Below are 11,829 nucleotides of genomic sequence, written 5' to 3'. Positions count from 1 at the left end.
AAAAATCTCATTGGGGGTCGCCCCTCCCCCACCCACAAAACCGCCCCTCCCCCGCCCCCAAAATCACCCTGGGATCGCCCCTCCCCCACCCCTTGGATTGCCCCTCCCCCACCCCCCAAAATCACCCTGAGATCGCCCCTCCCCCACCCAAGAACTCGCCCTTCCCCCACCCCAAAATCAGCCAGGGATCGCCCCTCCCCCACCCCTTTTCTCACCCCTCCCCCACCCCTCCCCCTCCCTTTCCCCCACCCCTCCCCCATCTCTTTTGCCCCTCCCCTTTTTGCCCCTCCCCCTTTTTGCCCCTCCCCCCTTTTTGCCCCTCCCCCCTTTTTGCCCCTCCCCCCTTTTTGCCCCTCCCCTTTTGCCCCTCCCCCCAGGTGTTCCAGCGCCGCTTCAACGGCTCCGTCAGCTTCTTCCGCGGCTGGAACGACTACAGGGCCGGCTTCGGCCGCGCCGACGGCGAGTACTGGCTGGGTACGGCCACTGCGGACCAGTATAAACCAGTATAAACCAGTATAAACCAGTATAAACCAGTAGGGACCAGTACGGACCAGTATGGACCCAAAAAACCCCATCGAAATCCATAGGAATCCATAGAAACCAGTACGGACCAGTACGGACCAGTATGGACCAGTATAGGCCCAAAAAAACCCATCAAAATCCATAGGAATCCATAGAAACCAGTACAAACCAGTATAAACCAGTAGGGACCAGTATGGACCAGTACGGACCAGTATGGATTGATAAAAACCAATATAGACCAGTATAAACCAGTATGGACCAGTACAGACCAGTACGGACCAGTATGGACCCAAAAAAACCCCATCGAAATCCATAGAAACCAGTATAAACCAGTACGGACCAGTACGGACCAGTACAGACCCAAAAAGCCCCGTTAAAATCCATAGAAACCAGTATGGACCAGTATGGACTGAGTGACCACTGAGTGACCACTGAGTGACCACTGACCGGTGACCTTTGACCCCCAGGCCTGCAGACCCTGGCCCTGCTGACCCTCCAGGCCCGGTACGAGCTGCGGGTGGAGCTCGAGGACTTTGAGAACAACTCGGCCGCGGCCACCTACGGCTCCTTCGCGCTGTCGCCCACGGCCATCAGCCCCGAGGAGGACGGCTACGCCCTGCACGTGGCCGGATTCGTGGACGGCGGCGCCGGTGAGGGTCAGCGGTCAGTGGGGGGTCAACCCAGTTGAGGCTGACCATTGGGTGGTCAACGGTGGTCAACTGAGTCAAGGTTGACCATTGGATGGTCAATGGAGGTCAACTGAGTCAAGGTTGACCATTGGGTGGTCAACGGTGGTCAACTGAGTCAAGGTTGACCATTGGATGGTCAATGGAGGTCAACTGAGTCAAGGTTGACCGTTGGATGGTCAACGGTGGTCAACTGAGTCAAGGTTGACCATCGGATGGTCAATGGAGATCAACACGTCAACGTTGACCGTTGGGTGGTCAAGCAAGTTGGGGTTGACCATTGGGGGGTCAACGGTGGTCAACTGAGTCAAGGTTGACCATTGGATGGTCAACGGGGGTCAACTGAGTCAAGGTTGACCGTTGGATGGTCAATGGGGGTCAACTGAGTCAAGGTTGACCGTTGGGAGGTCAACGATGGTCAAGCAAGTTGAGGTTGAGCATTGGGTGGTCAATGGAGGCCAAAGGTGGTCAACCCAGTCAAGGTTGACCGTTGGGATGTCAAGGAAGTTGAGGTTGACCATTGCAAGGTCAACGGGGGCCAACAATGGTCAAGCAAGTCAAGGTTGACCACTGGGAGGTCAAGCAAGTTAAAGTTGACCGTTGGGAGGTCAACGGTGGTCAAAGGTGGTCAAGCAAAGGAAGGTTGACCATTGGGTGGTCAATGGGGGTCAACTGAGTCAAGGTTGACCATTGGGTGGTCAAGCAAGTTGAGGTGGACCATTGGGTGGTCAACGGGTGTCAACCGAGTCAAGGTTGACCATTGAGAGATCAATGATGGTCAAGCAAGTCAAGGTTGACCATTGGGAGGTCGATAGACATCAATTGAGTCAAGGTTGACCATTGAGTGGTCAGTGGTGGTCAATCGAGTCAAGGTTGACCATTGGGTGGTCAATGATGGTCAATCAAGTCAAGGTTGACCATTGGGAGGTCAATGGAGGTCAACTGAGTCAAGGTCGACGATTGGGTGGTCAATGGGGGTCAACCAAGTCAAGGTTGACCATTGGGAGGTCGATAGACATCAATCAAGTCAAGGTTGACCATTGAGTGGTCAATGATGGTCAATCAAGTCAAGGTTGACCATTGGGTGGTCAATGATGGTCAATCAAGTCAAGGTTGACCAAAGTTGGTCAACGATGGTCTACAAGTCAATGCTGACCATTGAGAGGTCAACGGGTTGGGCCGACATTGTCCACCCAACCCAACGCCGCCCCCCCCCCCAAACCCAGGCGACTCTCTGAGCTACCACAACGGCCAGAAGTTCTCCACCTTCGACCGCGACCAGGACCTGTTCGCCCAGAACTGCGCCGCGCTCTCCTCGGGCGCCTGGTGGTTCCGCAGCTGCCACTTCTCCAACCTCAACGGCTTCTACCTGGCCGGGCCGCACCTGTCCTACGCCAACGGCATCAACTGGGCCCAGTGGAAGGGCTTCTACTACTCCCTCAAGCGCAGCGAGATGAAGATCCGACGGCTCTGAGGGGGCCACGCCCCCTCCCCCCGGCCACGCCCAGGCCGCGCCCTCTTCTCCGCGTTGACCCCGCCCCTCAATAAAGAGCCAGCGTTGATTGATCGGCGACGGTTGGGCGTGGTGGAAACATCTCGGGGGGGTTCCGGGCGTGGCGGAAACATCTCCGGGGGGTTCCAAGTGGGGTTTTTTTTGGGGGGGTTTGAGGTGTTTTGGGGTCTGGGGGGTCACTGGACCCCTCCCCCACCCTTAATTAATTAATTGCACCATTAATTAATGAAGGTCTTGATTGGTCAGTTGGAGATGGGTGGTGGAAACATCTCGGGGGGGTTCTGGGCGTGGTGGAAACATCTCGGGGGGGTTCCAAGTGGGGATTTTTTGGGGGGGTTTGAGGTGTTTTGGGGTCTGGGGGGTCACTGGACCCCTCCCCCATCGCTAATTAATTAATCACGCCATTAATTAATGAAGATCTTGATTGGTCAGTTGGGTTTGGGTGGTGGAAATATCTCGGGGGGGTTCCAAGTGGGGATTTTTTGGGGGGGGGTTTGAGGTGTTTTGGGGTCTGGGGGGTCACTGGACCCCTCCCCCACCCTTAATTAATTAATTGCATCATTAATTAATGAAGATCTTGATTGGTCAGCGGGGGTTGGGTGGTGGAAACATCTCGGGGGGGTTCCGGGAGGGGATTTTTTGGGAATTTTTGGACGAATTTTGGGATTTTTTAAAGGACAAATTTCGGGAGTTTTTTTTTGGGAAAGAATTTCGGGGATTTTTTCGGTGAATTTCGGGATTTTTTTTGGACGGATTTTGGGATATTTTGGGATGAATTTCGGGATTTTTTTTGGGATACATTTTGGGATTTTTGGGAAAAATTTTGGGATTTTTTGGGGGGATAAATTTTAGGGTTTTTGGATGAATTTTGGGACTTTTTCGATGACTTTTGGGACTTTTTGGGGATGAATTTTGGGGGTTTTTTTTGGGATAAATTTTAGGATTTTTTTTGGGACAAATTTCATGACTTTTCAGGACAAATTCCAGGATTTTTTGGGACGAATTCCAGGATTTTTTTGGAACAAATTTTGGGACTTTTCAGGATGAATTTCAGGATTTTTTGGGGATAATTTTCGGGACTTTCCAGGATTTTTTGGGGACAGATTTCGGGATTTCTTGGGATAAATTTCGGGACTTTCCGGGATTTTTTCAGGTCGATTTCCAGAATTTTTTGAGATAAATTTCTGGATTTTCTGGGATTTTTTGGGACGAATTTCGGGACTTTTTGGGATGAAATTCGGGATTTTTTTTGGGATGAATTTCGTGACTTTTTGGGACAAATTTCAGGATTTTTTGAGGACGAATTCCGGGATTTTTTGGGATTTTTTTGAGGATGAAATTCGGGATTTTTTTGGGATAAATTTCATGACTTTTCGGGATGAATTCCGGGATTTTTTTGGGATAAATTTCTGGATTTTATGGAATTTTTTTGGGATGAATTCCGGGATTTTTTTGGGATAAATTTCTGGATTTTATGGAATTTTTTCGGGACGAATTCCGCGATTTTTTTGGGACAAATTTCTGGACTTTCCGGGATTTTTTTGGGGACGAATTCCGGGATTTTTTTGGGATGAATTTTGGGACTTTTCGGGATTTTTTGGGGTCAAATTCCGGGATTTTTTTCCCGCCCCTCCCCCCCCAAACCCCATTCCCCTCCCCCCCCCCCCCCCCAAAAAAAAAAACCACCAAAACCCCCCAAAATTCCGGGGGTGGGGGAGGGGCAATTCCCTTTATTGGCAATAAATAAGCGACGCCGGGGGTGGGGGAGGGGCGGGGGGGGCGGGGTCGAGGTGGGGGAGGGGCCAATCTTGGCCACGCCCCCTCCCCAAATTTTTTTTTTTTTGGGGGGGGGGGGTGAGTGGGGGCCCCACTGCGGGGGGCGACCCCAAAACCCCCCCGGGGGAAGGGGGGGGGGGCGGAGCTTGGGGGATGGAGTGAGGGAGGGGCGGGTTTTTTTTTGGGGGGAGGGGCCAATTTTGGCCACGCCCCCTCCCAAAATTTCTCCTTTTTTTGGGGGGGGGGTCCCCAAAATCGTCCTTGGGGGGGGATGGGGGGGGGTCCCCCGAGGTTGTCACTTCCGCCGCTGCTTCCGGGTGGGCTCGTCCGCTGTCGGGGGAGGGGAGGGGACAGGAGGTGACGTCGCGTTTTGGCCCCGCCCACCTCCCCCCAACCCCCCCCCCCCCCCCCTTCCCTTCCTCCTCCCCCCCCCCCCCCCCCAAGTGGGGTCACATGAGGGGGACGATGACGTCATAAGTGACGTCATAGTGGGGGGGGTGACAATGACGGCGAGGTGACGGTGACGTCATAGGGGGAGGGTGACGGTGACGTCATAAGGGGGTGACAGTGACAATGAGATGACGGTGACGTCATAGGGGGGGTGACGGTGACGTCATAAGTGACGTCATAGGGGGGGTGGCAATGACGATGAGGTGACACCGAGGTGACAACGGTGACAGTGAGGTGACAACGGTGACAACGGGGACACCGAGGTGACAACGGTGACAACGGTGACAGTGAGGTGACAACGGTGACAACGGGGACACCGAGGTGGCACCGAGGTGACAGTGGTGGTGACACCGAGGTGACAATGGCAGAGGTGACAATGACAACGACAACGAGGTGACGCTGGTGACACAGAGGTGACAACGGGGACACCGAGCAGACCCCGAGGTGACAATGGCAGAGAGGTGGCACTGGTGACACAGACGGTGGCCCTGAGGTGACAGTGAGGTGACAATGACACAGAGGTGACCCCGAGGTGACAATGGTGACACGGAGGTGACAGAGGTGACCCTGAGGTGACAGAGGTGACAATGACACAGAGGTGACAGTGGTGACAGTGGTGATACAGGTGACACAGAGGTGACACGGAGGTGACACAGGTGACAATGACAGAGGTGACACAGGTGACACTGAGGTGACACAGGTGACATGGAGCTGACAGAGGTGACCCCGAGGTGACACTGGTGACACGGAGGTGACACAGAGGTGACAGAGGTGACACGGGTGACACAGGTGACAGAGGTGACACAGAGGTGACACTGCTGACACGGGTGGTGACACTGAGGTGACACTGGTGACAATGACAGAGGTGACACAGAGGTGACACTGGTGACAGAGGTGACACAGAGGTGACACAGGTGACACGGAGGTGACCCCGAGGTGACACGGAGGTGACAATGGTGACACAGAGGTGACACAGGTGACACTGAGGTGACACAGGTGACAATGACAGAGGTGACACAGAGGTGACAGAGGTGACACAGAGGTGACACAGGTGACACAGAGGTGACACAGGTGACAATGACAGAGGTGACACAGAGGTGACAGAGGTGACACAGAGGTGACACAGGTGACACGGAGGTGACAATGGTGACACAGAGGTGACACAGGTGACACTGAGGTGACACAGGTGACAATGACAGAGGTGACACAGAGGTGACACAGAGGTGACACTGGTGACAGAGGTGACACGGAGGTGACAATGGTGACACTGAGGTGACACAGGTGACAATGACAGAGGTGACACAGAGGTGACACAGGTGACACAGAGGTGACAATGGTGACACTGAGGTGACACAGGTGACACAGAGGTGACAATGGTGACACGGAGGTGACACAGGTGACACGGAGGTGACCCCGAGGTGTCCCCTGGGTACCTGCGGGCGGAGCCGGGCCCGGGCGGGGTCACGCTGGGGACGAGAAGATGGAGATGAGAGGGGGGAGGGGACAGCGGGGACACAGAGTGACCACAGAGTGACCACAGAGTGACCATGGGGTGACCATGGGGTGACCATGGGGTGACCACAGGGTGACCACAGGGTGACCACAGGGTGACCATGGACCAGGAGATGACCATGGACCACAGAGTGACCACGGGGTGACCACAGAGTGACCACAGGGTGACCATGGACCAGGAGGTGACCATGGACCATGGGGTGACCACAGAGTGACCATGGGGTGACCAATGGAGTGACCACAGAGTGACCACAGAGTGAGCACAGAGTGACCACAGGGTGACCATGGACCAGGAGGTGACCATGGACCATGGGGTGACCACAGAGTGACCATGGACCAGAAGGTGACCACAGAGTGACCACGGGGTGACCATGGGGTGACCACAGAGTGACCATGGAGTGACCATGGACCAGGAGGGGACCACGGAGTGACCACGGAGTGACCATGGAGTGACCACAGAGTGACCATGGACCAGGAGGTGACCACAGAGTGACCACGGGGTGACCACGGGGTGACCATGGGGTGACCACAGAGTGACCAGGAGATGGTCACGGCCACCTGGAGATGGTCAAGGGGACAGGGAGGGGATGGAGATGACCACGGAGTGACCACGAAGGTGACCAGGAGATGATGGTCAAGGGGATGGACAGGTGACCATGGAGGTGACCATGGAGATGACCACTGTGGTGACCACGGAGGTGACCAGGAGATGATGGTCAAGGGGACGGGGAGATGACCATGGAGGTGACCGTGAAGGTGACCATGGAGGTGACCGTGAAGATGACCATGGAGGTGACCGTGAAGGTGACCATGGAGGTGACCATGAAGGTGACCATGGAGTGACCATGAAGATGACCGCTGTGGTGACCACGGTGGTGACCACGAGATGGCGGAGACGTCCAAGGTCACCTGGCCGTGACGGAGGTGACCACAAAGGGTGGAGGTGACCCCGAGATGGGGGGGTGGGGTGGGTCAGGAGGGGACACGGGGACACCCCGAGGTGGCCGGGCCACCTGCTCACCCTCCAGGTAGTTCCTGGCGATGAACTTGAGGGCCTCGTCCAGCAGAATGACCGGGAAGGAGATCTTGATGACCATCAGCCAATGGGTCAGCGACAGCGGCGTCAGCTTGAAGATCATCTGGGGACACCGAGGCACACGGCTGGGACCTCCTCCCGTGGCCACCAGGGCAACCTCGTGGCCAGCAGAGCCCACGTGTGGTCATCGAACCCCAGTGGTCACTCGAGGCAGCGGTCATCAAACACGAGGTCAACGCGACGGCCGTGGCCACCAAAGAGACCCCTGCGGCCACCGCGGTCAGCAGAGCCGGCCAGCGGTCATCGAACCCAACGGTCGCTCGAGGTCAACGGTCACCGTCTTGGTGTCCCCATGGCCACCAACCCATGGCCACCAGCTTGATGACCACCACCACAATGACCACCACCACAATGGCCACCAACCCAATGACCACCAACCAGATGACCATCACCTCGATGACCACTAATGACCACCAGCCCAACGTTCTCAAGGCCACCAAACAATGACCACCAAGCAATGACCACCAACCCGATGACCACCAACCCCAATGGCCACCAACAGAATGACCATCACCCCAATGACCATAACCCAATGACCACCAACCCCATGGCCACCAACCCAATGACCACCAACCCAGTGGCCACCAACCCAATGACCACCAACCCAATGACCACCAACCCCATGGCCACCAACCCAATGACCACCAGCTTGATGACCAACACCGTGATGACCACCAACCCAACATCCCCAGGGCCACCAACCCGATGACCACCAACCCCAATGACCACCAGCTTGATGACCACCAACCCAACGTCCCCAAGGCCACCTCCCAATGACCATCAACCCCAATGACCACCACCCCCAAGGCCACCAACCCAATGACCACCAACCCAGTGGCCACCAACCCCATGGCCACCACCCTAATGACCACCAACCCAATGACCACCACCCCGATGACCACCATTGACCACCAACCCCATGACCACCACTGACCACCCAACCCAATGACCACCAACCCATTGACCATTGACCACCAACCCCAATGACCACTATTGACCACCACCTTGATGACCACCAGTGACCACCACCCCAATGACCACCATTGACCACCACCCCAATGACCACCATTGACCACCAACCCAATGAGCATCAACCCCAACGTCCCCAAGGCCACCACCCCAATGACCACCAGTGACCACCACCCCGATGACCACCATTGACCACCAACCCCATGGCCACCATTGACCACCACCCCAATGTCCCCAAGGCCACCAAACAATGACCATCAACCCAATGACCATCACCTTGATGACCACCATTGACCACCACCCCAATGACCACCATTGACCACCACCCCAATGACCACCATTGACCACCAACCCAATGAGCATCAACCCCAACGTCCCCAAGGCCACCACCCCAATGACCACCAGTGACCACCACCCCGATGACCACCATTGACCACCAACCCAATGACCACCATTGACCACCAACCCCAATGACCACCAGTGACCACCAACCCAATGACCACCAACCCAATGTCCCCAAGGTCACCAACCCGATGACCACCACCGACCACCACCCCATTGACCACCAGTGACCACCAACCCAATGACCACCACCGGCCACCACCCCAATGTCCCCAAGGCCACCAACCCAATGACCACCAACCCAATGTCCCCAAGGCCACCAACCTGATGACCACCACCCCCAATGACCACCACCGGCCACCACCCTAACGTCCCAAGGTCTCCAACCCAATGACCACCAACCCCATGGCCACCAGTGACCACCAACCCAATGACCACCAACCCCAATGACCACCACCTCGATGACCACCAGTGACCACCACCCCAATGACCACCATTGACCACCACCCCGATGACCACCACTGGCCACCACCCCGATGACCACCACCGGCCACCACCCCAGCGTCCCCAAGGCCACCGCCCCGGTGTCCCCTCTTACGGGCAGGGGGTCGATGTAGAGGATGACGAAGTGCAGGGACATGGAGAGGCAGATGGAGCCCATCAGCCAGATGTTCACCCACGGCGGCATCCGGGCCAGCGACTGGTTCTCGGACAGGCTGGGGACATCGGGGACACCGGGGTGACCATGGGGACGTCGGGGACATCAGGGACATCGGGGACATCGGGGAGATGTTTCTCAGGGAACATCAGCCAGATGTTCTCCCATGGTGGCACCTGGGCTGGGGTTCTTGGGCAGGTTGGGGACATCGAGGTGACCATGGGGATGTCGGGGACATTGAGGACATCGAGGACATCGGGGACATTGGGATGACCATGGGGACATCGAGGACATCGGGGACATTGGGGTCACCAGCGGGTCACAGGGACATGGAGGTGACCATGGGGACATCAAGGACATCGGGGACATCGAGGTGACCATGGGGACATCGGGGACATCAGGGGTGGACAGGGTCCATCAGCCAGATGTTCTCCCATGGTGGCACCTGGGCTGGGGTTCTTGGGCAGGTTGGGGACATCGAGGTGACCACGGGGACGTCGGGGTCACCATGGGGACATGGGGGACATTGAGGAGGTCACCACAGGGTGGTGGGACAATGATGGCGACAATGACCATGGTGACCATGGTGACCATGGTGACAATGCCGTTATCGGTTGAGGGCGTTGGACATCTTGATGGTCACCATGATGACCGTGATGACCACAATGACCACGACCATGACCATGACCACAACAATGACAATGACCATGGTGACAATGACCATGATGACCATAATGACCATGACCATGATGACCGTGATGACCACAATGACCACGACCACAACGACCATGATGACCATGATGACAATGACTATGACCATGATGATGACCATGATGACCACAATGACCATGACCACGATGACCATGCCAACAATGACCATGACAATGATGACAACGACCACGGTGACCACAACGAAGGTGACCACGCTGACCACGCCCCTCACCTGTTGAGGGCGTTGCACATCTCAATGGTCACCATGATGACCATGACCACAATGACCATAATGACCATGACAATGACCATGATGACCATAATGGCCATGACCGTGATGACCACGATGACCATGACCACAATGACCATGATGACCATGATGACCATGACAACAATGACCATGACAACCATGACAACGACCACGGTGACCACCACGAAGGTGACCACGCTGACCACGCCCCTCACCTGTCGAGGGCGTTGCACATCTCGATGGCCACCATGATGACCATGACCATGATGACCACAATGACCATATTGACCATGATGACCATGATGACCACGATGACCGTGATGACCACGATGACCGTGATGACCATGATCATGATGACCATGACCACAACCATGACCATGACAATGACCATGATGACCATGACCATGATGACCATGACGACCATGATGACCACAATGACCACGATGATCACGATGACCACGACCATGACCTTGACAACCATGACAACGACCACGGTGACCACCACGAAGGTGACCACGCCCCTCACCTGTTGAGGGCGTTGCACATCTCGATGGTCACCAGCACCGACAGCGCCATCGTCATCGGCACCGGCGACTCGAAGATGTCGCAGTCCAACCCCTCGAAGTCCACGTTGTGCTCCGAGCACTGCATGAAGTGGGTCTGGGGGGGGGGGACATCGAGGACATCGAGGTCACCTCGGGGACACCTTGGGGACACCTCGGGGACACCTCGGGGACAACGTGGACTCACCAGCTGGTGGTAGCTGACGTTGGGTCCGTCCTCGGCGAAGAGGAACCACCAGGCCGCCGCTCCCACCGTGGCGGCCCCGACGTAACCTGGTGGTGGAGGGGGGGACAAACGGGGTGGGGGTTTAGGGACACCTGGGGACACCTGGCGGTCTCCAAGGTGCCACCTTGAGGGTCTCCAGGTGGTTTTTTGGAGTCTCCAGGTGGTTTTTTGGAGTCCCCAGGTGCTTTTTTTTAGGGTTCCCAGAGGTTTTTTGGGGTTCCCAGACGTTTTTTGAGGTCTCCAGATGTTTTTTGGGTTCTCCAGGTGCTTTTTTTGGAGTTCCCAGATTTTTTTGGGGATCCCCAGATGTTTTTTGGGGTTCCCAGACATTTTTTGGGGTCTCCAGGTGCTTTTTTTTGAATTCCCAGACTTTTTTTGGGGTTCCCAGACGTTTTTTGAGAATTCCCAGATGTTTTTTGGGTTCTCCAGGTGGTTTCTTTGGAATTCCCAGACGTTTTTTGGGGATTCCCAGACGTTTCTCGGTGTTCCCGGACGTTTTTTTGCCGACACCTCCGCCTCCCTTCCAACCAGCCCCTCCAGGTGAGCTCCACCAGG

At 55.9% G+C, this 11,829-nt stretch overlaps 2 protein-coding genes across 3 annotated transcripts in view; one reads left to right on the top strand and one right to left on the bottom strand.

The window, feature by feature from the left end:
* Positions 1-329: 329 nt before the first annotated feature.
* Positions 330-2,781, top strand: MFAP4 (microfibril associated protein 4; the record flags this gene model as incomplete). The annotated part of the gene is made up of 3 exons (XM_053933260.1): positions 330-474; positions 990-1,172; positions 2,435-2,781. Coding segments are annotated over 3 exons (576 nt in total), but the record flags the coding sequence as incomplete, so codon positions are not given.
* Positions 2,782-4,720: 1,939 nt separating this feature from the next.
* Positions 4,721-11,829, bottom strand: part of ATP2A1 (ATPase sarcoplasmic/endoplasmic reticulum Ca2+ transporting 1) — a 29,591-nt gene continuing 22,482 nt past the window's right edge. The window contains exons 15-20 of one of the 2 annotated variants that reach the window (XM_053933262.1): positions 11,236-11,321; positions 11,012-11,145; positions 9,465-9,582; positions 7,481-7,598; positions 6,381-6,413; positions 4,772-4,827 (exon numbers count right to left, since the gene is read on the bottom strand). In XM_053933262.1, the coding sequence (XP_053789237.1) occupies positions 6,409-6,413; positions 7,481-7,598; positions 9,465-9,582; positions 11,012-11,145; positions 11,236-11,321 (461 nt within the window). In that variant the 3' untranslated portion in view covers positions 4,772-4,827; positions 6,381-6,408. Of the gene's footprint in view, positions 4,828-6,380; positions 6,414-7,480; positions 7,599-9,464; positions 9,583-11,011; positions 11,146-11,235; positions 11,322-11,829 lie in introns of both variants that reach the window. The other variant, XM_053933261.1, reaches the window with a different exon arrangement.

This window comes from Vidua chalybeata (genome assembly GCF_026979565.1).
Source record: "Vidua chalybeata isolate OUT-0048 chromosome 37 unlocalized genomic scaffold, bVidCha1 merged haplotype SUPER_37_unloc_6, whole genome shotgun sequence".
Taxonomy (NCBI): Eukaryota; Metazoa; Chordata; class Aves; order Passeriformes; family Viduidae; genus Vidua; species Vidua chalybeata.
The sequence above is the reverse complement of the archived record's forward strand: the minus strand, read 5'-3'. Positions and strand labels throughout refer to the sequence as shown.